General features: G+C 37.8%; 2 protein-coding genes across 2 annotated transcripts; one reads left to right on the top strand and one right to left on the bottom strand.

Annotated features, from left to right (window-relative positions):
- Nucleotides 1-1,207: 1,207 nt before the first annotated feature.
- Nucleotides 1,208-25,516, bottom strand: LOC126850403 (photoreceptor-specific nuclear receptor-like). Its single transcript, XM_050593370.1, has 9 exons — nucleotides 25,087-25,516; nucleotides 24,314-24,477; nucleotides 18,354-18,762; nucleotides 13,922-14,025; nucleotides 9,900-10,014; nucleotides 3,959-4,077; nucleotides 3,437-3,648; nucleotides 2,600-2,888; nucleotides 1,208-2,358 (listed from the first exon to the last, which is right to left on the bottom strand). The coding sequence occupies exons 2-9, from the start codon at nucleotides 24,432-24,434 to the stop codon at nucleotides 2,120-2,122; spliced, it is 1,608 nt and encodes a 535-aa protein (XP_050449327.1). The 5' UTR covers nucleotides 24,435-24,477; nucleotides 25,087-25,516; the 3' UTR covers nucleotides 1,208-2,119.
- LOC126849998 (centrosomal protein of 78 kDa-like) lies at nucleotides 4,103-7,480 on the top strand. The gene is made up of 2 exons (XM_050592543.1): nucleotides 4,103-5,120; nucleotides 5,614-7,480. Exons 1-2 carry the CDS (start codon nucleotides 4,774-4,776, stop codon nucleotides 7,478-7,480), a joined length of 2,214 nt encoding a protein of 737 aa, XP_050448500.1. The 5' UTR covers nucleotides 4,103-4,773.
- Nucleotides 25,517-25,872: the final 356 nt, after the last annotated feature.

Below are 25,872 nucleotides of genomic sequence, written 5' to 3'. Positions count from 1 at the left end.
CTCTATATTGTTTTATAATATCGAGTTTTAAATAAAAAATGAAGAAACTGAACAATCATTAATAAACATTTAAAATGCAAGTTTTATATAAAAAAAAAATTACGAGAAATGTATAATATTAAAAATATACTTAGTCAAAGTTTGTCTGACGCTATTTCTATCTTTCAAAATTTCAGAGAAATGGAGTCTACTTGCTTCCCCCAATTATTCTCCGCGGTTCGCCGCCTGACTCCGCGCGTTTCATGGATCCGCTCGAAAAGGCATTAAGGACGCTCACCCCCGACGCCAGGGCGTTTAACTCCCCGATTGCTTTGACAACTTAAGCAGGCCCTTAAACCTCGCTCGAGCCCCGATGTAATTTATAAGCGGCTGAGGGGGTAATTCCGCCGGGGACCGTCAAACTGCCGTGTGGCAAAACCCTCGTCGGCAGGGGAAGTCAGGGATTATGCGGTGATAAATAAATATGTACGTTTATGCAACAACCACCGTGACGGGGTTTGCGGGGATGCGGATATACGTCGTTGCGACCAAAGTCAAATTGCATTTCGAAGGGATCGCAGTCTAAATCCACCCCTCCTACTCAAATACACCGGCAATCTTTGAACTTTGGCTCCATTCGAAGAATTTCACTTGGACCTCCGTGACTTCTTTTTGCAAATAATTAATAATTAAATTAATTATATAGGACATATTTTACTAGATCGATCTGTATGTCGCATATATAATTTTTTGCAATTTTATTTATAAAATATATTTTATAATCTTTTGTGTGATTTTTTACTATGTATGATCTTTTATTTTGTTAAAAATATATTTATCCAAAATTAAGGTAATAGTTTTGAGTAACTTAGGTTTAATTAATATTGGAAAAATTATGTCATCTAAAATAATAAGTAAAAATAAATTAGAGAATATGAGACATGATAGGCGAGTTAATCAGATTTACTTTTATTACAAGTAATCGTTACAATACATATCACCGATTGAGAATACGTAGACTTTTACAGCGAATAGTATCACAACACGAAATATACAGAGAAAGTGCGGACGAGCATCCATTTACAGCGCTGAAAAAAATTAACTCCTCACACACCTTCGTGGATCAAATTACTTTCATTAATCATATTATGCAACATTAAATTTTATGAATTTATATTACTGCCTGAGTAATTTCCAAATGTAATTTAATTCTGATTTTGTAATATATGTGTGTGTGTGTGTGTGTGTATATGTATATATATATATATATATATATATATATATATATATATATATATCTTTCTCTCTCTCTCGCCATGGTTTATTAATCATATCTCTGATACATAAATTTGTTCACGTGTAAAAAGAGAAAAGAATAATTTTAATTGCGTTAATTTTTCAAACAATTTCACTGCAACTTTACAAACATATATTCCATCAAATAATTGAATCCTGCATCACATATTTTTAATAATAATTTACGAAATTACAGATCACAAAGTTACATGTATTTATCGCTCCCGTCACTTTCCTCTCTAATTCGGTAATGTCACGATGAATGTAAGTCAAGGTATAAAAGAGAAGGAAAATATAAGAACAAAATATCTTTGTTTTTCGAATTAATCGATCGATCTCTTATGAGAAACAAAAAAAAAAAAAATGCTCTATCAACGTGCCGGACCTAACGCCCGATATATATATATATATGTCTATAATAAATAAATACATATATTATATGTATGTGTCTATGTGTGTATATTTACGCCGCGATTGAGTGCCCCTCGTTCGATTTTAGTTGCCGTTTTATTCGTTAGCGATGCCATTCTTCCTGTGCCTCGCGTTTGTACGGTAGGAATACTTGCCAATCAAATTTATTATCTTATCTACGATCATCTTGAAGGGACATAGGACTTCGTCCTTAGGCCTGATCGTGTGGGAACAAAGCGCGCGCGCTTTGCTCTTTGATTCTTACATTTTTAGGGAAATCTCATTTGCCAGTCTTTGCTGTCCACCTTCGGTGTTTGATTCCGCTTTCCGTTGTAGCGCCAAATCTTTTGGGTCCTGCGTAATTCGCGTTATCAATTTCATCATAGTGATAATTTATAATTCTCGAGGAATCTTCTAATGTCCGAGATGATTTTTAGTTTTTGTACATGTCACAAAGGACTTTTTCCATCGGTGTATTGCCGATAGTCCTATGGAAATAAATCAATTCCACTCTTGCAGCCGGAACCATTCGCAACAACGGGAGCAGCAATAGCAATCTGCCAAAACGGGCCGGGCTATTCGGCTGTTGAGCGCGCGCGTGATGTCCCAACATTAGCTGTGCCTGATCCTGCAGATTCTCAATTTGACTGGAGTCCTTTAAGCCGCGGGTTTCTGCAACAAAAAATTGGACCAATATGCAAAATTGTATAATTAAGCGCAGATATATTATCGTTATAATGCCTTTTTAAAAAAAATTAAGTTTAGATATTAATTTTTTTTTTTAAACAATAGAGAAAGAGAAAGAGAGAACAGTTTGTAATTAATTTCTGAAATGTATTTTATAATAAAAGTAATATAAATTATATATACTTTATGCGTGATGCATGTATAAAACATATCGAAAGTCACTAACCTGGGCGGAAGAGAACGATGGCCTTCATGCAGGCAAATTCCGCGGGATCGACCATGACCGCCTTATATCTCTGCAGGGTATCGTGCAAGTGCCTGACATCCGCCGTTACTTGACTCGGTTTTCCCGTAGTGGTTTGTAAGTGCAGTCCCGAGTGCGGATGCGGATGCGGCGAAAGGGTCAGAGCTGTCAGTTCGGCAGCGCTGAAGAGAGGCGACGATTCGAGTGGCAGACACCATTGAACCGCATTGAGGAGGAACAACTCCGACCAGACCTCTTCCAGTAATATTACCTAAACCACGATCGATCAAAATATTTATGATTTATTTAAAAATTGGTGTATTATATTTTGTCTCTTTATATTTTTGCTATTTTAATTACATCTGAATTTTTCTACTATTCTACTATTATAATATTTTATATCTTCATTATTATAATATTTTCAATTATTATTATATTTTTTAACATCTTTTTTAAACCAGATTTAGCATAATAATGAAACTTTTAATCTTTAGATTTTAATTGTAAAAATTTAAAAGTTTAAAAAATCTTCTTAATATTTTTATTATAATTAGATTTAGTATATATAGTATAATTTAAAAATTTTCTCTTTCCTTTTTATATAAATATATATTATTTCTATTTTTTATTTATCCAATTGATACAGAAATATTGTTTGCTGATATTAATTTTCGACAAACTCTTATCGCGATCACATATCATTCATCAACATTGAAATAAATTATCAAATAAAAATGCGATAGAAATATATATATATATATATATATATATTAAATTTACATATTGCGAGCTGTAATCATAAATTTAGTAAAATATTACCTGATCTCTGAATGGCAAACCAGCGAAAGAGGGAAGATTCTTCGCCCATTTGACGGCCATAAAGAGCAGCCTCGCGCTGGTCTCGTAAACCGTTTCGGCACTCGCGGGCGAATATAATGACGGGAGTATTGGTGGAAGCTGCGCGCATCCACTTCGTTGAGGCGTCAATGGCTCCTCGTTCGTTACATCTATACTATCCTCGGATGCGTTTCCTATTTAAACATAAAACTCTTTTCTATCTTATGTATACTCTTTGTGGCAATAGTAAGCGATTAAAGCGTGAATGGCATTGATGCAAATTTGCATGGAAATTTGAATTAAGAAAATTATTAAAAACCGATTTATATATCTTTAATAAAATAAAACAAATATTGTGTATCTTAAATTATATAATACTTCACTTGCTGAAATTTATAAAAATATATGTCACTTTTATATGAAGAAATATATAAACATATATGTGAAAAAAAATTAATGATTTTTTCCAGTATAACAATTATTCGAAATATACAAGATTCATACCATCCTCATTGTCTTGTCGAGGTGGTGTTGTTGTATTATTGGTAGAGTTTGTCGTCGGTGCGACTGTGGGCAGGGGTAGTGGCGTAGTGTATCTTGCCATAGCTAGGGAGACTGGCGGTCTGAGAAACAATTAATGTGAAAGGATTAAAATATGAATAATTTGAATAATAAAAAATGATTATATGCAATTATTTAGCTTTTAAAGAAATATGAAAACTTTGAGAGTTTAAAGAGAGATATTTAAACATTATTTATTCTTGAATAATATTATTATAATTTTTTTTTTTTAAATTGAAAAAAAGAATGTCTCTTTTTATATTATTTGATTTTATATTTTGAAGTGAGTTATGCGCGATTATAAAGTATGACGTTAAAATTTAGCAAATGCAAACTCGATTTGGCTAAATCAGAGTGAAATAAATCAGAGCGAAATAATCGCGAGCGACGACATGTTCAGTCCGCTCGCGTGTGAGTTTCGTTTGTAGGTTCGTCGTGTTCCGCGTAGCGGAAATTTTATGTAGATCTCGGGTAGGTAGGCCCGTGTATAGCGATCACGATCGAGAAGGAAAGCCGTCGATGTTTTCGAAAAATATCCCTTTCGACGAAATCTTTCCTCGCAACTCGGCGATCTCTTCCAAATCTGGTAGTGCAAATGACGTTTCGCGGTGAGATCGCGGTTAGTCCACGGGCGAAGCAACAACGGCGAAGGTAATTTCTCAAGATATATATCGTCTTTCTCAAGAATATGTTGGCGTCCGTTTAAATGTCTAAAAACAAGGCTCCTTATACCAAGCGATGAGAGAGCGGATCTGATAATGCGCCGATTTACAACAGCGACCGAGACTGTTCATAATTCTGGAGGCGAGACCACCGGCAACATTACGACCCCCGGGGGTGAAATTCCGTCGCGACGCCGACGGAAGATCGATGCGGCCGCGCCGGCTTCGCCGCGGAAAATGGCGATCCCGGCCGGCAGGAATTTCGCAAGCTGCTATATGGAACTGTGCAAGCAACAACGGTTACGACCGTTGCCGGTTATATGTGTCACTCTACCGCACAGCCTGGACTTTACCACCGATCGCGTCAAGATGGACGATTGGGGCCCGATCTTGAACTCCCTTTCCCTCGATCGTTCGCTCAAGTCGATTAGCGTGCACAGCAGGTTGCAAAATAATTGATTACATTGATATTTTCATTGTTATTGTCTATACTTTTCCGTTGACTCTCAATTAATTTTTCTACAAGCCATTTTTAAATAATGTATTTAGCGACGTGGAATATATGTATATTTTTTATTTATTATTTTGATATTTTCATATTATTTATTCATTTCTTTGATGTCAATCAATTGATTTTTATATAACATTTTATTATTTTTTAATCATAAATTTGGCAGTGTTAAATTAATTTTTAATGTTAATGAATTATATATATGATAAAATATATATTTAAATTTGACTGTAACTTCTGATTATCTTTGCACATTATTTATGCTTTTTGAAAAATTATTTTTTCTATTTTAATTTATTTTAGGATTTTTATTATTAAATATCTCAGATAAAAAAATTACTTAAAAAAATGAGTAATTATGCATAGTTTATCGTTACTGTTTTCGAGCTTGTCAAAGATATGAAACCCTCATCCATGTCTATCAGATATCAATGCCGTAAACCGTTGGAAGAAGTGAATTCCGAGGACAAGGCGCGAGCGATGGGTAAAGCCCCGGTAGTCCTCACGCGTTATTTGCTGGAATGGCTGTCGCAGAGCGTCGGCCAATGCGTGAGAAATTCGTCTAGCCTCACGCATTTGGAACTCGAGGGTATCCCGTTTCCATTGGATTGCATCGCAGTGCTCTGCGTCGGTCTGTCGGGAACAGAAACTCTACACCATCTGTCCCTACGACGTTGTTACATCGGCGATGCTGGCTGCGAATTGATTTGCCGAACGATAGCGGACAATCGCAGCGTGAGGTCGTTAAATCTCAGTCACTGCGACCTCACATCAAGCAGCGGTGGCCCGTTAGCATCCGCGCTCTCCAGACAGAAACTGGCGCTTTACCACGATACCTGGAAACAATCGCTGAGATATCGCGAACCCAACTTCGAGGCGATGCCAGGATTACGTCGATTGACTCTCAACGATAATCCGCATCTCGGCAACTGTGCCATAATAGAGATGATCGAGGCTATACGCGACAGTCTATGGATGAAGGCGCTGGATCTTCAGCACTGCGGCTTGACGGATCAGATTGGCGGGGATCTGATGAACCTACTCGATCAGAATAATACGCTGGCAGTGCTCGATGTGAGGAAGAACGCAAACCTGAACGATGAACTTGCGTCGGAGGTGATGAGGAGGTTGGCGGAAAACGAAGTCGAGGGAAAGTCGGAATACAAGTGGATGGGATTAGCGCCGAAGGACAAAAGAACCGTGTCGGCTGGTACTCGAAGATGCAATGAGAATGAAGACACCGCGAAGCTCTCGAGAGCGCGAAGTGCCTTCACTAGGTATGCGAAAAGATCGTGCCAGGCGATTCCTCCGAGAAGGACGATTCCGACGTCACTTCCATCAGATTCGAAGATGAAGATCCGATCGTCTTCGCCGCCAGTTCGCGACACTACTCAGCAACGACCCGATTTGATGCGATCGCGAACGATCAGTAACATACAAAGGGTGCCCAAGGTCTCCCTTCACCTGAACCTTCAATCCCGGATACAACCCGCGGTGAATCGTACCGATCGCGAGGATTTAAAGACAACACCGGAACATAAAGACATTATGCAACGCTCCGAAGAAACGAGCTTGAGAAGCTTCGATTCGACCAAAGTGGACGTCGGCACGCAAAGCGTGGACGATCCGGAAGAAATTCAGAGTATTCTCAGGCAATTAGCGGAAGCTCAGGCAGAACACGATCGTCTCCTGGAGGAGACCAAGCGGGTTGATCTTCTACTCATCGAGGAACGCGCATGCCGCGAGGCCGCCGAGGCGAACCTAAGATCGGCGCAAAACAACATAGCTATACTGGAGGACATTTTGAAGAAAAAGGAAATAGAGACCAACGGCTGTCTACTGATCAGTCAGCAGTCTTTGGACGAGATATGCCTATCCTTTGACCGGCTCTTAGATCTGCTAGAAAACGTCGCTAAACAGCCATTCGACCAGACGCAGTTAAATATGCAGCAGATCGCTAGTACGGATATCAAGCGACGTCTAGTGTCCGTCATCAGGCAGACCAAGTCGGAGAACCTGAAGAAAGGTTACAAGATGGATATCGAATCGCCGCGTGTATCGCACGTCGTGGACAGCGCGCGGAAACTCGTCAAGTCCGAGAGCGATGTGAGATCTATCATGCCGATTCCGGCGACGCACCTCGAGAAGAAGATCGGCGAGTGTCCGGAGAATAAGGAGATGCGCGATCGGCGTCGTCACGACGTCGACGCGAAGTCGATATCGCCCGGCGATCGGGCCCGTGCGATTTTCGCGAGCATCGTTAGCGGCGAGGCCATGCTTGACTTCTGCTAGTTATCGATTGATCGGTTGAATTCGGTAGTTTGCGTGCGAAGAGCGCGGTGTAGAGTCTTTATACGGGGAGAGACTTTACATAAAATATATGGATATGTATTTTATATGTATATTATACACTACGTGCACATAGAGAGCGCACGCGCACATACATGCCACATTTCTACATTATCACAAAAAGGTATTTCCATTACTGTAGCATGATCTTTTCTTTATATAAATATTTACCTAATTAATATTTGAATGTCATAAACATCTAAGTGACACCGTAAAAACACTGTAAGAGCTTCTTTTTAAATATTTATTAATAGATGTCTTTTATACTTTTATGTTGTTTGAGAAGTAAATAATTACTGCCATCTCTCGATAAGACTGCATCGCGAAATTGGAAAAAAAGAAATGATGAGAAAAATTAATCCAGATATGGCTTACTTTTATTTGTTAGAAAATCTACTTAATCATGCCGTTATCTTATAATCTGTCATTACGAGGCAATGACCTGAATCTCATAGAAAATGCACTTGCAAAAATGCATTCATAATTCTATTAAATTGCCAAATATTTTCGGAGCAAAATGGAAACGATAGACGACGCGACGCGATGCAAGAAATTGCTTATTGAAGAAATAGGGAATCGGGATAATTACTGGGTTAAGAATAGCGCAGCCGATTAACGCTTCTAATCGACGAAGTGCATAATCTCGAAGACGACGCGAGATCGATCGCTCGCGTGATGAGGAACGTATGACGTTCCGATCCGTTTATAGCCACATTTTTCTTAGCGCGTTATTGTGTATACATGGAATAAATATCATTTATTATTTCCGTAAAACCACACTTTGTTCAAATTTCTTGCCGCAAATAACGGATAAAATAATAATTTTTTTTTTTATTTGTTTAGTTTTCATCATTTTCGGTTTTTACATTGAATTATAACTTGTTAAAATTTATGATTTTATAGCAAATATAATATGTCGAGAATCAATATTCATATACTATAATTGTAATTTCTGATATTTTCGACGATTTTTCCACGCGTTTTTTTTTCTAGTTCTCAAAATTTCATGTTTACGTAATCGAATTGCTAATTTTATTTTATTTTATAACCAAATAGTTAAAGCGTAAGTTGTTTTATTATATGCTCAATTACATAAATATGGAGCTGTGAGCTCTCGCATAAATACTCGTTTATTTTTTAATGACACACTGTTCTAACTTTACCATTTTTTTGAGCTCCTCAAACTATTTTAAATTAATCGAATCGTATATCAATCACGCGAATATAAAATTCTGAGCTAAAATATAATTTCTCCATAAAATTAAAATTCAGTATAACTGACATATCGATCAGAATCTTTTCTTTTTGATATAGTGTTTTTGATTCTGAATCTTTAAGATTCCTAAATATTTTAAAATATGACAAGAGAGATGGATTCTCCTCGTTGAATTAATCTGTGAGGCTTGTGTATTGCGAAGGGATTGATTGTGCTTGTGTAGCGAGCGCAGTATAATAACTCGCCGAAGACGGACGCGCTGTGCCGGCGTCGGGACGCCGGCCTGTCGCTTTTAACGTTCACCCCTTGGCGCTCTATGGATTTTCCATTAGTTCCAACCTGGGCAGCCGGTTACCTGAAAAACGCTACGCATACTCGGGCTGCTAGTCAAAGGTAATTTTTCATGATAGATCACGCTCGGCGTGTCGCTCACAACGGCGAAAGGTAAGCCTGGTGTGCAGCACAAGATCAAACGTGCCAACAACGTCGTCGGCCCTTGTTGCTCCTGTCGTTGCACCCGTCGACAGGTGACTATCGATCGTCGCCTTCATCGCCTGCCGCTCTAATCGACCGTGTCTAAGGGCCACTTCAACCAAACTCCAAGTTAACTCAATCGTCGATTAATAGAATTGCAAAAAAAAAAAAAAAAATTATAGCAACATTTCTAATAATTCATCATTTCTAATTTAATCTTTCTTCTCCAATGTATCAACAAAAAAATAATAAATTTTATGCATATTAACAAAATATTATACTTATTACTCATAATTGATGATTAAGATAATCGAAGTTTGGTCGAAGTAGCCTCAAGGAACTTGAAACTTTACAAAAACCTTCGTGACATGAGAGTTCTTCGTCACTCTTTCCTTTTCGATCGATAAAAGCTTCGGACTTGTTTCTTGAGATATCGCTATTAATTTGCGTGAACATCTCAATCGGCGGTATTAATTAATGTTTTGATCTTAATTAATATCCCCCTGATAAAATTTTATTTTATTTAGTTCTTCTCTGTTCTTTCTTTACTTCGTAATGCTAATAATTTATATTTTTTTGTCAAAAAAAAGTTATAGATACAATGGTAAGGAATAAAAATCGGAGATAATAAAAAATCGCAAAAAGAGAAGCGAGAAATTAATTATCACTTACCCGAAGACGCCCACGGCTACGGCGGCTTCGCGCAGCGCCCGTTCTTGGTCCATCTCGACGAGTGCTTCCGGTCTAATGGTGGCAGTATTCCTCGGCTGACGTTCATTTTGGACAGCTGCAATGTCACGATCTTGTCGTGTTTATAAATATATATGACCATTTATGATGTCGAAGAATATATGGACAAGTACGTCTTAACTTTTACAATTGCTAAAAATTGATACCTTTTCTAACATTATAAAATCAATATTTTTTTAAAATTAATAACCTAAAGAAAATACATTTTGATGTATTTTGATCATTGGATTTTTGCATAGAATTGCCTACCATTTGTAATCAATGAATTTATAGCGAAGAGTTACAGCAGGTTCGGTGTTTTTGATTAACAATCGGCGCGGCGAGTGTTTTCGCAGGTGCAACCATCATAAACTTCCTCTTAAGTTCATTGAATCATTGAATCGTCATTGGTTTTCGCAAGTTGCGATAAGTCAGAATACGAACTTGCCCATATATCAATTATATCTACAAATAATATAGCCACGCGATATACATTTTGTGTCATTCGCGCAAATTACTGTGACAGATAACGTATTTCTTTAATATCTTTTCCGCGAGATTGCATAGGTCATGTATTGCAAATGTATTTCTTTCATGCTTACGCAATTTTTGACGCAATATATTTTTCACAGATGAGAGTGCCGTTATGCTGCAAAACGCTTGCCGTAATAAAAGCTAGAACTGTATTTTTCATTGTGTATCGATTATTATGTAACGATAGGATGAATAAAACCAGCGTGCTACCGGCAAAGCTTGTATTTTGTTAAAAAATCGAATAGCTTTTTCATTTGATCGAGAAAAATCAGAGAACAATAGTAAAGCTTTTACAATGCATATTTATTTTGTTCAATCGCTTTTTTTTTTTAGAAAACGGCAATTTCTCTTGCTCTCTCTCTTTTTCAAATGGGAAAGGATATTGAAAACGGCGATGCGGTCGGCGAACAATGGGAGCATTGTGTCGCTCGTCGAGGCCGTCGAATTCGCGGATGATTGAAATATTATTGAAATATTAGTCGATTTCCCCATCTTCACTCCCCCGGTACCGTCGGATTTACGGGGGAACGACAGAGCGAGCGGTTGTCTGCCGCCCTCTCGTCAAACTCACGTAACGCCACGTTACGTCACGCCGGCAGTCTGCGTCTGACACGCGTGAATTTAACGGGCACGCAGTAGCCACGTTACGCTTATTGTTTGCAATAGACAACGCGCCCACCCGAGAATTTCATTCAACGATCATCAATGCGGTATAGTTTTTATTACGGCATTGTTCTAGAATTATCTATCATGTAAAAAACGGTCCAGTACAGAAAAGTTTTTCTGTATATTTCTGCAGATAGATCTGCTTAAAAAAATCACTCAATATATACTAATCTGAAAAAAAAAAGAGCCGCGGGGACATCCTCTGTGTATCGCATTTTTTCTATAAACATCCCGTCAATATCTTGTGTAGAAATAAACGATCGGAGGAAGGGGAAAGAGAAGAGGAGAGAGGGGAGGGGGGGGTGCGCAAGGGTTAGTTAATTTTTATTCATTCGAGCCAATCAAGCGCATTTGCGTGCTCACGCTTGTGCGGCTCGCCACGACATGACGACGATGACGACGACGGCGCTCGTTCTCTTCGTCGCCGTTGTCATCGTCGTAAACACTGCGGTCGTTAGCGACGGTCGCGTGGCCCTCGACGAATCCCGAAGGGTTAATTGGAGGAAATAAACGTATGCAACGTGCGGCCGACCGCCCGATGCGCACGCGGAGATTCGTTTCATGACCCTCGATCACCTCTCTCTATCGCTTCCCCGTTTGCGATTTTGCCGGCGGAGACGCGGTGCCAGAAAGAGCGAAGGAAATGAGCGGGATGACGCGCGGAAGGGTGCGTCTCTCCCGCGGAGCGGCCACCATGCAAATGAGAGAAACAATCTGCACGGGATGCCTTGGTACGAAAAATGTTACATGAGGGTGGATATTGCGGGATAACGATGAAACTATGAAATATTTGTGGATATGAGCAAAAGTATTGGGGACCGTTAACGTGTAAGTCGTCGATTACTACAAAGAAAAAATTTTTAAATTGCGCCTCTTGACATTGCCATTAAAAATTTATAAGTATTGAAAAGTGAATTCTAAACTTATTTATTTACTTTTTTATTATGATACTTGCGCCGTGATTTATTTTTTTCAAAGAAGATGACATCGTTAAGAAGGTCTATTCAAGTTTAAGGATCAAGTAAAAATAACAGGACTCTACATGCATCAGTGAACAAACGGGCACGCTCGTCAGTTAAACGAGCGAAGAAGTCGAGGAAAGAGGGGACAAAAAGCAGGACGGCCTCTCGCAGCGAGGTGCATGCAAATTAAACAGAAACAGAGTGCACGGGGCGTTTATCTCTTCTGGTGCAAGAAAGAGACACGTCGCGAGAACAACGGGAACGGCAAGAAGAGAGAGAGAGAGAGAGCGAGAGATGGAGAGAAGAAACGGAGGCTCGACGAAGCAAGAGGACCCCATTAAGCCGCTCAGCAGGCTGCACGCCGGAGGTAAAGCGAGCCGACACGCTTTTTATTATTACGAAATTACTGCGCGTGCCCGTGGTAAAAGGGAAGCCGGGAAAAATTGTCCGCCGCGTAACACGCCGGCGACAATGAGTGCCCTAATCGCGCATCCATTAAAGCACGGCGCTCGACACGAATCTCTCTCCTTTCGGCGCTTGTGACACGAGAACGTGTCTTCCACGTGCGGTAAATATTCTCGTAATTATTCCAGTCTCTCCTATCTTCTGCGTGTAAAAATCCGAAGAGCAATGGCTTCGGAAGAACCGCGAGAATAACTATGTGTGATTTGTGTGTTTTCTGTGCAATTGTCAGAGTTTCCGATTATATTTTTGGTATCTCTGTGATTGACATTTATATTTACATTTTGTATTTTTTAATTATTATTATTGTGCATTTCTGTGTCAAGGTTGTTCCAATGTTTTGTCAATTAAATTGAATTATAAAATCGGCGAAAATCTAATTTTATTTTCTTCATCAAGTATACACCGAAGACCTCAGTCAATCGATCGATCAGAATGATATAAGTATTATTCCGTCGATCACTGTCGCGAAATATTGGGATCCCATATCGCGAGTTTCGAAGACATTGTCGCCGAATGGGAGTTATGGATCCGACGGATTATCCGTTTTCGTGGGCACGGGCCGTAATGCCGGAATCAATCAGCGGCAGGGTGGCGGAATTCAGGCGGAGGGCCCTTTATGTTCGCAACATAAATAACTGGATAAAGGCGGGACGAACGAAAGTCTGGCTGTGCTCCGAACAACCACCGATTCAACTCTTAATGCCTCCCGGCGAGACACGGGCGTGCACCTGTCCCTCTGTCTTGTTCTCTTGTTCTTCCTTTCTCGCGCCCTCTTCTCGGCTCTCGGCATCGTTCGGCTGATAACTTTCTTATTACCGAACTCGATGTTGGTGAGGGGATGATCCTCCCGATTGAATCGAATCGCGCGCAACAATGCGGCGATTTTTATCCGGTGAAAGCGACGCATTCGTCGATATTCGAAATTTATTGCATGGCACGAATTTTTATGGTGAAATTTTAACTTTAATTTCTCACAATAATATCGTTATGTATTGCACAAAAAGAATGAGATTCTGTTTTATAAATTATATTTTAGCGTTAACTAATCGAAAAGACTTTAATAATTATTATATTTTTATTATGATTCGTTATAAAAACTTTTTTTATAGTGAAATTTTTTATATTGCCTTTCAATTTATAAATGCTAAAAAGTATAATTTTTAAAAGTTATAAAATATGTCTTTTGTATGCTCTTATACATCATTGATTCTTTTTAATCGATGAGGAATATAATTATTTTTGAATCTAATCTCTGTATGAGAACTATTTACGCTCAGATTAATTGAATATATATATATATATATATATATATATATATATATATATATTATCACTCACCATCTTTATTCATTCCCATTTGCATACATTTCTTCAGACGGCACGCTTGACACTGATTTCGATGCGCCTTGTCCACGACGCATCTTCCGGTTCCAGCTTGACATCTGCGCAAAAATCGTAAAAAATGTATCGCTCATATACACGTTTAATATGATATTTTATTGTATTTTATTATATATAAATATATTATATATTAAAAAATTCTCTCATTTTTATGGAAGATATTCAACACATAATCTTTCTTTGAATATTTAAAATTTTCTTGCACTTGAAATTTGTTTTAATGATCTTATTAAAAAGAGTATACACTTCTATATTTGTATTATATCAAATTGCTAGAAAAAAAATCATTATTATTATATATCTGATTCTGCTTGGCAAGACATTTGGCATTGTGTAACAATTTTCCGGTCTTGTTTGGATCGTAGTGATTTTTATATCTTGTGCTATGTAATAAGGGAAGGAAAATAGAACGCCTTTAAGGCCGGGCAATGAAGTTGCGGGGACGCTGTCGCTGGATTGGACGAGATTAAGAGGGATAAGAAGAAGGTACGTGACCCCGGACGGTTCGCCTCTTTACGTTAGCCAGCTCGGAGGGATAACCGGGTTAGCCCAACAATGAAAGTAATCGAATTTAACACCATCTCCCGAAGAGTGCGCACCCCGGATTTCCGACAAGTGCGACTGAATTTCGTCGACTTTCCGCGAGGGACAAGAGCTACGGAGTTACGATTGATCGTTGATGAAATGTCATCGTCAAGGATCGATTGATCGCTGCGAGGGATGAGGTGACAAACTCGCCAGATTCCTATCGAAAAAATTTTCAAGCCGTTAAAACTAAATTTTTAGAGCAAGAGAATAGAAAAGCTCACAATTTTTTATATATATAATTTTTTTTATTTATAGTTTTCTTATTCTTTTTTAATTTTAAAATAATATAATATAAGAAGTGAATTATTTTCAAAAGATTATAAACTCTCGCTTTCATGTTCTGTAGTAGATAACATAATAATAATGAAGCTCTATTTTTGCACTAATTATTTATAATTCTTTCCGATGAGTTACGATGGCTTAGTACATGTCGTTTATCTTGTCTTAGCATTCATAACATCACGTTACATCAAAAAGATCGTTTAACAGAGGCCTATCGGCTAAAGGGTTACAGCGAGCCTGCCGCTTCACCGACGACACCGTCAATAAACAACACACATTTATCGCAACCAGCCTGCATCCGACAACGCGAAGTAGGGCGATCCGACGGGCGTGATAACCGGCAGCACATGCTTCCGGTAATTCAATGAGGCGAACAATGCCGCGGGGCAGCTCGTAGAACAGAGAGATGCGTAAATAAATGTACGATGTGGTTCTGAAGGGTGAATGCAGAAGGGGGAGAGGGGGAGGGGGACTGGTCTCGCGCCCTGCGGATCCGCTGGGGTGTGAACGCAAATCAATTTGCACGGCGGACCCCCCGCTGGCAGAGCGATACCATACCGGGGGACCAGTTCGGTCTTCGGGCCCTTCGTGTTACATCGCCTCAGGACAAGATAGCGCTCGGTTCCTTGTGACTGACGTTTGTTAAAATCGCGCTAACAGCGGTCCAGCGGCAGCCGCCGGCAGAAAAAATCTCGGAAGCGTCTGCTATTAATTCATGCGTGAAGTGAATTTTAGCGGGAAGGATAATAACCACGAGTGACGATGGATGTGATTAAGTCGACAGGATTTATGTTTTGTTATGCACTATCATTCCACAACATATCGCAAAACGCAAAATAATTAAATAAAAAAAAATATATATATATATATATATACAAGATATTTTTAAACAATGTATTATATAATTATAATTTCTGCAATTTAGGTTTTTAATATTCTTTTGGAAATTTTATGATGCGCGATTGTGAGATAGAAGAAATTTTTTGAATGAAAATTCTAAGACATTTAGAGATTACAAAAAATTTATTCTATTTTTTCTAATATTACTTGCAAAAAATATGATATTATTGTTTGCTCTAAAAAATTAATTATAAATTTTCTCGAATATTTGCTGTGATGAGATAGATTGCACGAATATTGGCAATCTATATTGGCGGGCGACATTTAATTTCATCGTTTGTGAAAATAGGAGGAGAACGAGAGAGAGAGAGAGAGATAGAAGGCCGTTTTCGCTCCCGTCGGACGGCTATAACGCGGTAAAAGATTGAAGAGCCTCCGCACAGATAACCAATTACCCGCGGAGGGGAACGAGATGCGACAGATGCGTCCCGACGCGATGCTCCACGACGGCGCGCCGTCCACAATCGCCGGATTAGCGCAAATCCTCACGGATCGGTTAGATGCAATTAAGTGCATCGTGCGTGGATAAGAGCGACCGAAATGTTTCGCACGGGCTCCCGCGGGGCTCGCACTTGAACTCTGCACGCAAATGTCGCTACTCGAATGACAAAGGCCGTATCTTCCTTCCTTCTGTTTCGTCGCGCTCAACGCACAAAAATTTTAAGAGAGAATATATTTTTTACTAAACATCTCTTTTTTTTGCGTGTGTTAATTTTGCTTGTTTGTTTTTTGATAATACAATTAATTTTTTTGCTATTCTGATAAACATATTTAATCGAAATACATTGATATCTTTGAAGCCGAATCATTGAATTACTTTATACGTCTTCTATCATTTAGAGAATGTTTCTTTTCTTTCAAAAGATTTTTTCAGCCAGTCAATCGTAATGTGTGACGTATTCTTTTCCATATTCATTAAAGGATAATAAACACGAGAATTACAATGTAGATTATACATTATTGCGCGTATAAAACTTGAAATTCGACTTCCGTTAATAAACATTTGATAAGGAGAACATTCCGATCCAGAAATATAAACACACATCTCGTCGGGCCGAGTAAATAAACAGCAATGGTTCTCTCTCTTTTTTTGGAAACATTAAGAATATTTGAATTTGTATCAAGTGCTAAAGAAAATATATCGCAACGTCGTAAAGCAAAAACAATTTCTGTCGCGAATGTAATGATAAAATACCTGGGTACCTTACTTGATAAAAGGCCAGATATTGAGTTAATAACAAAATTTATAATAACAATAATAATATACATACAAGGAGAAAAATATATAATACGTCGAAATAAATATATCAATATCAGATCCAATTACTTTTTGATCATATAGTTTTATCAGTTTTGAATTTATCATAGAATTTATAACTGCGAGAAGATTTTTGCACGACTTTTAATTTTCTATTTATTAATAATATATTTTAAAAATAAGTTTTAATATATATATATATATATATATATATATATATATATATATATATATAACAATTTCTGGTAAAGCATCTGCTTTAGAATGCCTCTTCTTGTAATAACATTTTTACATTGTAGAATATTTCGGTATTGAAGGGAAATGCTATTGATTGTCGTTAGTATCATTTGGGATTAATATCGAGTTAAGCATCGAGCGGAGCCATGTGTGGGCCAAGTCGAGCGGGCTCATCCTAATACCGGGGCCGCAACGCGGGGAACGGCATAATGTCGAAGCCGCCGGGGGCCCATCGAGAGCCCACCGTCGCCGCACCGATGGCGAATTATACTCGGGTATCCGTCGAGCCGGTGGCAAAGCCGGTAGCGAGGAACTATTACCGTCCCCCGGGAGCGGCCATCCATCTCCATCGGATCCCGCTCGCGCGCGAGGCCGGAATCGTCCCGTCCCGCTCGATCCGCGCGCGCACAGGGGACTCGATACGCAAACTATTAACCCTCGCACGTTGCCCTTTGAAAAATGAACACGCGCGGGTGAGCGTGATCGAAATGCAAAGCGAGCCGTCGAATCCGACGATTCACGAAAGAGCCAACCGACTCGATACGCGATGTTACAATTCTTTGCCCGCCGCGGATCGAGTTGACGGACTATTAACGAGTGCGACGATGAACTATCGTCACGTTTGACCGTGATGAATATTGTTATCCGATCGCGTGCCTTGCGATATTGTTCTTCTTGTATCATGTAATCTCTTGTGTCGTAAAATCGTATCTCACAATTCGATCGATTAAAGTTATATTCGTTGAAGTAACGCGATTACATGTCCATGTATCACCTGCATAAATTACAGAATTACATTAAGGAGTCGAGATACCGTTGGATGAATAATAATTAATCCTAGTCACATTCTCTCTCTGTGGTGTGCAATAATAACATAGACACGGCAGACGAGTCGCTGTTGCCTAAATTAAGTCAACTCGTGCTCATCTAGTGCATCTGCGGAACAGCGGAAACATACAGTTGCATTTGTTTGTGCATGCATACAATTCCAGAGATATTTTATTTAAAATTGAAAAAGGTCATTAAAAATTCCCTTTTTTTTCTTAATATGACGTCTCAACAATATATCTTACAATTTAATCATCAAAATCATTTTTGACTCACCTGTAAATCAGCTTTCGTCTGACGCTTCTCTTGAAGAAGCCGCTGCAACCGTTGCAGGCGAGTATTCCGTAATGTTTGCCGGAGCTAGTGTCACCACAGACCACGCATATTAGTCCGAGACTTCGTGGCGGTTTGCTACCATGTTGCGGTTGCTGCGATTGCTGCTGCTGCTGCTGCTGTTGCTGATGCTGCACCTGGCCGAGTAAGTGCGGGTGACCGTTCCCGAGCGCGGTCAGATACGGTGATCTGGCCAGAGGAAAGTCTGTCGGCATTCCTCGGCAGAGGGGCACCGGACATTCCTGGACCGACCGGGAAGCGTAAGGATCGTGGCTGGATGTGGATCCCGTCGCTCCCAGAGGACTGTAACGTTCAGGCAGGCCTGGCGAAATGACACTGCTCTCGCCGGAATCTGTAACGTGCAAATGTGCCCATTTCGTAATTTTTTCGTTATGAAGTCTTTGATGAGAAAAAAATATATATAAATTTTGATATAAATTTATCAAAGTTGATTAAAATAATATACATAGTATTACAGATAAAGAACTTTATATGAGAAGATCATGAAATCTTACAATAAGTTATAGCTAAAAATAAAATTAACGAACCAAATATCAGAAAGATGTTGAACTCAAAGAGTAAATTAATCAAACATGTGTTTTATCGGTAAATGAACTGCTCCGATAACGAAAAAGTTAAAAATAAAGGAGTCATAAGTTAATATATGCGATCTCGATACAGGTGTCAAAGTTTTTTAGGTGACTGAACTTCCGAAAGAAAAAAAAATCACATCAAGATAATGTGCAACCGATGAATTGTTGTCGCATTCTTCCGGTTGACGCGTCAGCGTGCGTTGTCAACATTCACGAATTATTTTCCTCGTAGCGTTGTTCCAGACTTTGCACAATTGTGACAACCGCAATTCAATGAATGTGTTGACGGAGCGTCTGGTTTTTTCGATTTTTTTTTTCAATAGATCGCGATTGCTGAAAGTGGGAAAATTATTATAATCTGATGCTTAATTCGAATTTCCTCATGCCAGACTAAAACATCGAACGAGATTTAGTATACTATTATTAAGCGTATTTATAGAAATATATTTACAAATGTAAAATGCAAATGTAAAATGAGCCTGGTATCGTTAATAATATTAGTTTGACCCTTGTGTAAGTTAATTGAAAATATCGCTCCATTGTTAAATTACTACCTGCGATTATTAATTATAATTTTAATTATAACGAGCTTGAATTTAGCTGAATTACACTTATGGCATATTTACATATTTCTATTAATTTAATTCTACATTTCCATGAGAAAAAGATGCATTACAATTTTCACGTCACAAACTTGTACAAAATTCTACACAGTATGTAAATTGATTTATTTATTATATCATATAATTATATTATATTTTAAACAAAAAACAAAATAAATTTTTGGAGAATCACGATCAAGAAGGAAACATAAAGTCGAATCATTCAAACAGAATGTAATATCTAACTATGGCAATCTATTATCTTTTTTGGCCGCAGAATGGCTTTCTTGACAATCAAGAGCCTTGACAACGAAAGGCTCGAGATTTACGATCGAAATATCATTTTTCCGTGATCAGTCTGGCAATATTTTCGTCCGATCAGTTGGCCGTTACTTTCGGCTTAATCCCAGAAATCTCTTTCGCGCGTCCGAACATCCTCGACCTCAAGCAGGGTAGATCGAAGGGCCCCCGCCATCCTTGATTGATTTTGGAATAGAGATGGTTGAACAACACGATCGCATATAAAATAATACTGCATGCTCACTTAACGCCTGATTGTTATGGATCGCCACGAAAATCGCGCAATCTACTTTGTTGTCATTCCTATTCAATTGGCCATTGGTATCATCACGAATTGACAATCAAAATCCTCTCATAACCCTCGACGAAGGCAATTCTAAAGGATTTTTTTTACCCTTTGCATCATAACAAGTCACCCTCGTGTTATGTGATAGTGATCGGATTTAATAACGATATCTATTTTGAGATCTTTTTTGAATAAAATGTTTTCGAGATTTATTTTCACATGAAATATCTGTTGGCGTAGTGTATATGTTTGTATAATTAGATTGTAAAATATCATTTTGACGAAGCACAAATAATTTAACTTTAATGGAATTATATATATATATATATATATATATATATATATATATATATATATATATAATTCTACCCAAAAAATATTAATATAAAAAATTCTTTAATTTAATATTGGGTGACAAATTTATTGCATAAATAATTTTTGATAAATAAAATTTAAAAAAATTATATTTTTATTTGTTGACTGTATGAGAGCGTGATTTGTGACGGTTTATAGCGATTGTATTTATACAATTATATGCAGAAAAAGCGGAATTGTTTCGCGCGGAATCATCCCTATCTTGACATTGTTCTGTTTTATGGTAATTCTCGAGCGGATCCTATCTGACCCCGTGGCATTAACGAGGCTGGAACGAGTTTTCGATCGAATTCGGGGACGGTCGACAAATACGATTCGAGCGAGATCTCGTGCCTCGCTGAGATTACCGGCGTGACTAATAAAGTCGAGCAGAGAAGCGAAATCGCATTTCGTTGATAACGCAGATGTTCATCGCCATGTTCAGCGCACGCGATTTTTTTGCGAAACGCAAAACTTGTTCATTTTGTTAACAAATTCTACATTTTGAGTATTCAAAAGATTCACCTTCTGTGTTCAACGTTTAATATCTTAATTTTTTTATTGTCAAATGTAATTGTAATTTTTGTGAAAAATAAAATTTAATAGGAATAAATATGCTTGCGTATATACGCGGATAAAATTAAAATAAGAGATAATTATCTAAAAAATAAAATTCCATTATTAAATTTAAAAATACACGTTAAATAATAGCATTAAAAATGAGAAGTTTATAATTATATGTTAATTGAATTCAAGATTTATATTTGATTATATAAAAAGATCGAAGAAAGGGATGCAACAGATTTTGAAAATTTTGACTGAAATACAATTTCTTTTGCAGCACGATCCATTAGGGTCGTCAACCGTGCAACGTGCATTACTGCGGAATCGTCGCGATTCCTTTTATTCATTCGGTATAAATATTTATATTAGAGTGATCTTACTTCCTGAGCTTTTTCCAAACTCATTTTCCGATGTAAATACTGTTTGTCCCTGCGATCCAGCCGGTAAGCCTTCAGGGACGCGAAAAAGGAACAGAAGAATCTCTTGTGGGGTGGCAGAAGCTATCGAGTAGTAACTCCGTCATCAGAAAGAGAAGATACCCTTGCCAAAATTTCTCTTCACATTTTTTCTTCTGAGCTCTTTTATTATTTCTGAATACGTTTGTTACTTGGACAATATGATTGTTGAATTGCATCTTCTGATCGTTATCAAATCACGTCGAAGACATAGGAAGCGGTGTCGATCTTATTAATTCAACTCACGTGACTTTGTATAAGCGTACCGGCTTTTCAATCTCGTTAACATACACCCCATAATCCTGTCGATTACTAGTGAAGTATATTTTGACGCGCTGATTCAATTTTCGAAACGATGAAGGACTTATCTCACGATAACGTTGCGATCGGCTTATGATTATCTTTTCTTTCTAATCATTTTGTTAATCATTAATATTGTCCTGATTTACTTGATAGTAAAATTTTGCACTGTTTTCCTTAATCAAAGTGTAATAATAATAAATCCATCGTATCCCATTTTTATATCAGTTTCATGCTTATATGTTAAAGATGATGTTTAAGAACGCGCACGCACACGCACGCTCTCGCAAATTACGGCATTAGGGTAATCAAATCTTGTCGCGGTACAATCTGTCGTCCGCGCGGGGTTAAACGAGAGGAGAAAAATGACGGTCCAATACAGAATACACACCCGCTATAAGCCACCCGCGCCGAGAGTAACGCGCGCAAAAGCAGGGGCGTCAAATTTCATTAGCATATCAATGCTGGCGGATGGCAAGGCGCCACCTGCGCCCTCGCATTATGGGATCATCGGGAAAAGTGAGAGGGGGATCGTTACGAGTGGGGCCAGGGGTTGCGCTAGTTGAAAAGCTAAAAAAAAATTTTTTTTCCCCTTTTCCTCTTCGCTAATTTCGGCTAATCGTTAGCGCATCGGATACAACGATAGAGAGATAGGGAGAGTGTTTCTTGCTTTTTTTGCATTTCCAAAGAAAAACATTTGAAATTAAATACAATAAAATATGAGAATTATTGAATGCAATCGAAGATTTATTATAAAAAATTTCTTTGCAAAAATAATACAAATTAAAAAAAAGTTACATTTTTAAATACATACATTTATTTTGTTAAAATCAGAAAGAAAAAAATAGATTTTATTATCATCAAGGTTTAATGTTATTGAAAATGTTACTGGGATACAACAACGTTGATGAGATAATAGAATTAAACAGCTGTTTCTCTCAGGTATTTGTTTTAAGTAGGTGCAGGTTGATGCCACAGCCGAATGAGATACAATGCACTAAACATACGAGGGAAGAAAATAACAGAAACTCGATATACTTCCCGTTTGTTTAAGTTCAAACTGTACGGCCAAAGTTTTAAGTCACAACATGGAAATTGATAAACAAAAATTTACCGATGACCGTGAAAGCGTATGTCGTCGAGCAAAATTAGGCGCATACACCGTCGGTGTATACAAAATAAACAAGACTGGATAAACATTTACGATTCTACATTGTCGACGAGAACGATAAGAGATTCAACTAAATTTATAAAATTTTTTAAAATTTTTTAACAATGAAATCAAGATTATTGTCAAATATCATTCAATTATATGTTTCACGATATTACAAATATTTCACACGAAATGTCACCAAGTTACTCGATTAAAATTTAGAGATATTTTTTAAAACCAATTGCAATGTGTAATAAACTTTTAGTTCTAAGCAATTGATAATAAAATTCTTCTCGTAAATTAATTATTAATTATTTATTTATATAAATTAATTTAATTAGTTAATTGAATAACAAGACTTTATTGTAAATAAAACTTTCACAGAATTTTAATTCAGCATTGAAAAGATATTTAATGTTATAAATAAATTTTTTTAATTGATAAAGAACATCAGTGACTTTGAGCTATATTGATAACAATTTATAGTAAACAAGACAATTTATATAATAAACTATTAGACAATTTATATAATAAACTAGAAAATATAATAATTACAACATAATTGGTAAGTTCTTGAGGAAAATATACGTATATCAAGAGGGTTAATCAAATGAGCAAAGAGTCTCATCTTGCGTTCTGTCGTTAAGGGTAGACGATGCGACGCGACGGACAAAACGCACGCAGATTCACCCTCCCGACGGACTTTTATACGAGTCACAGTCACTGTGGGGTGGGATAAGTGGAAAAAGAGGGTGGCACGTAGGCAACGACATTATGCCATTAGAATAATCAAATCTCGGCTGACCCGGCGCGAACGGGGAAAGAGGAATCGTGCGTTGATGCAAGTTTAAGCATTACATTACGCATTACGACGCGAGAAAAATGTCGTGGCGGTATTGAATATAAGAAGATTAATCTCTCGCACTCCATTAATCTATAATAAATCCTAATGAAAGGTAGGGTTTAAAAATATCTTTTATTTGCGCACGTTCCATCCGGCTGATATAATCTTTCTTTTATATAGTTTTTCAAACGTTGTTAATAAACTATTTAATAATAATATGTGCATATTTATTAATAGCCATAAAAAATTAAAAGCTAACGCATAATAGAATTGAATTTCTCGGTTAATTTTTATTTTTTTATTTTAAAGATTTGCGTACCACACAAATCTCAAAAATATATTTAAGATTTCTAAGAATAGTCTGATGAATTAAGGTTTTATGTATGTGTGTCTGTGTGTACGATTTGAGTTATTTCTTTCAGCATTTTTAAATTTTCTTAGTATTAACTCACCGTGTCTAATACTCAGTGGACTGGCAGGACTCCGTGGATGATCCGATGTCGTTTCATTCTGCGCTTGTTGGTGCTGATGCTGATGATCTTCGGAGGCTGTGACTGTTGCTGTCCCATTCATCGTGCCTCCTCGATCATTCGTTATCAGGCCGATATTAAATGCGCTAAAACCGTTACATGTATTTTTTATATACAGTTAAACAATTTTAATGTAAAATATAAAGCATATGCAAAAATTCAATTATTATTCTTTGCAGCTTATTGAATTTGTTGCAGTCATTCCTCCAAAAAGATATGTAATCTATTTCAATTTACTTACTGAAGATTTATTTCAAATAAAACAGCAAATAATTATACTATGTAAGATACCACATATTTATTTTTTTGATCAGAAAATTTATTCCAATTTTTGCTTTTTATTTATATAAAAATATATCATTAATTGGGTTTAACTAATAATATGAGGAGAAGTGCAAATAATTTTTCCAAGATAATTATTATAACAATTAAAAAGTAAGCTTTATCATATCCGTGTATTTACAGTATTAAAATTTATTATGCAGAATGCAGAATTTATTGTTTTTTTTTTTTTTTTTTAAATTTCTTAATTCTTAAAAAGTTTTACATAATTTTGACGTATCATTACAAAAGATAGATTACCTCTTTCAAAATAATTTTTAATATAGTCTATATTCACATTCACACACATGCACATTCTCTTTCTCACTCCGTCTCTCTCTTTCTCTATCTTCATTAAAGATCATTGCTCTTACCTAGGATAATTCCAGGTTCTAGCGTACCCGCACTGTGGCACGTAAGTCACTTCCCGAGCAATCACTGACTTTTCCACCCTCTTTAATCTTCGATCACCAATTTTTTTTACCGCTCGTTTCTATTTGATTTATGATCATATAGTTCTTTGACGCAATAATCATCACCCGATATTAACAACCCGAAAAGCACCTCGGCAACTTCGAAGAAGTCTGAAAAGATTCACAATGCGTGATCTAGACCGACACGATTACGATCGACGCTAAGTGCAAGTGAAGAAAATACTTGATAAGAGAAATCGAGCTGATACCGCGTTCGCGCGCTATCAAGATTGACGTTCTTCGATATCGACGCGTAACAATCGTTCGTCGATGTCAGATTGGCGTATGACGTCTGCGGCGTCCCGATCTCGTCCGGGATCTCGGCGGCAAATCGCCGTTACCCGCGGATGACGTCGGCGTCGTCGTCGTTGTCGTCGTCAGTTCACCGCCGCCGACGCCGTCGTCGTGGTGCTTGCCGTGCCGTCGGAGGCAACGGGCGAGCAACGCCCGATGCCGATTGGTCCAGCGGCACTTTTGAAGGCGGGATCAGGAGGCAACGCCGGAAAAACGACAAAAACGAGGAGCGGGAGGATTTAACCTATAGCCTCCACGTTTGATGCGGCGCCTCGTCGCGACGACGGGCGTCGCGACGACGCGCCTGCGCCGACCCTTTCGGAGTGGGAGATGCCAGGCGTCATCTCCCACCTCGCAGCAACCTGGACCAAACTACCCCTACAGAAGGGAGAC

This window comes from Cataglyphis hispanica, chromosome 1 (genome assembly GCF_021464435.1).
Source record: "Cataglyphis hispanica isolate Lineage 1 chromosome 1, ULB_Chis1_1.0, whole genome shotgun sequence".
In the NCBI taxonomy this organism is placed as follows: Eukaryota; Metazoa; Arthropoda; class Insecta; order Hymenoptera; family Formicidae; genus Cataglyphis; species Cataglyphis hispanica.
The sequence above is the reverse complement of the archived record's forward strand: the minus strand, read 5'-3'. Positions and strand labels throughout refer to the sequence as shown.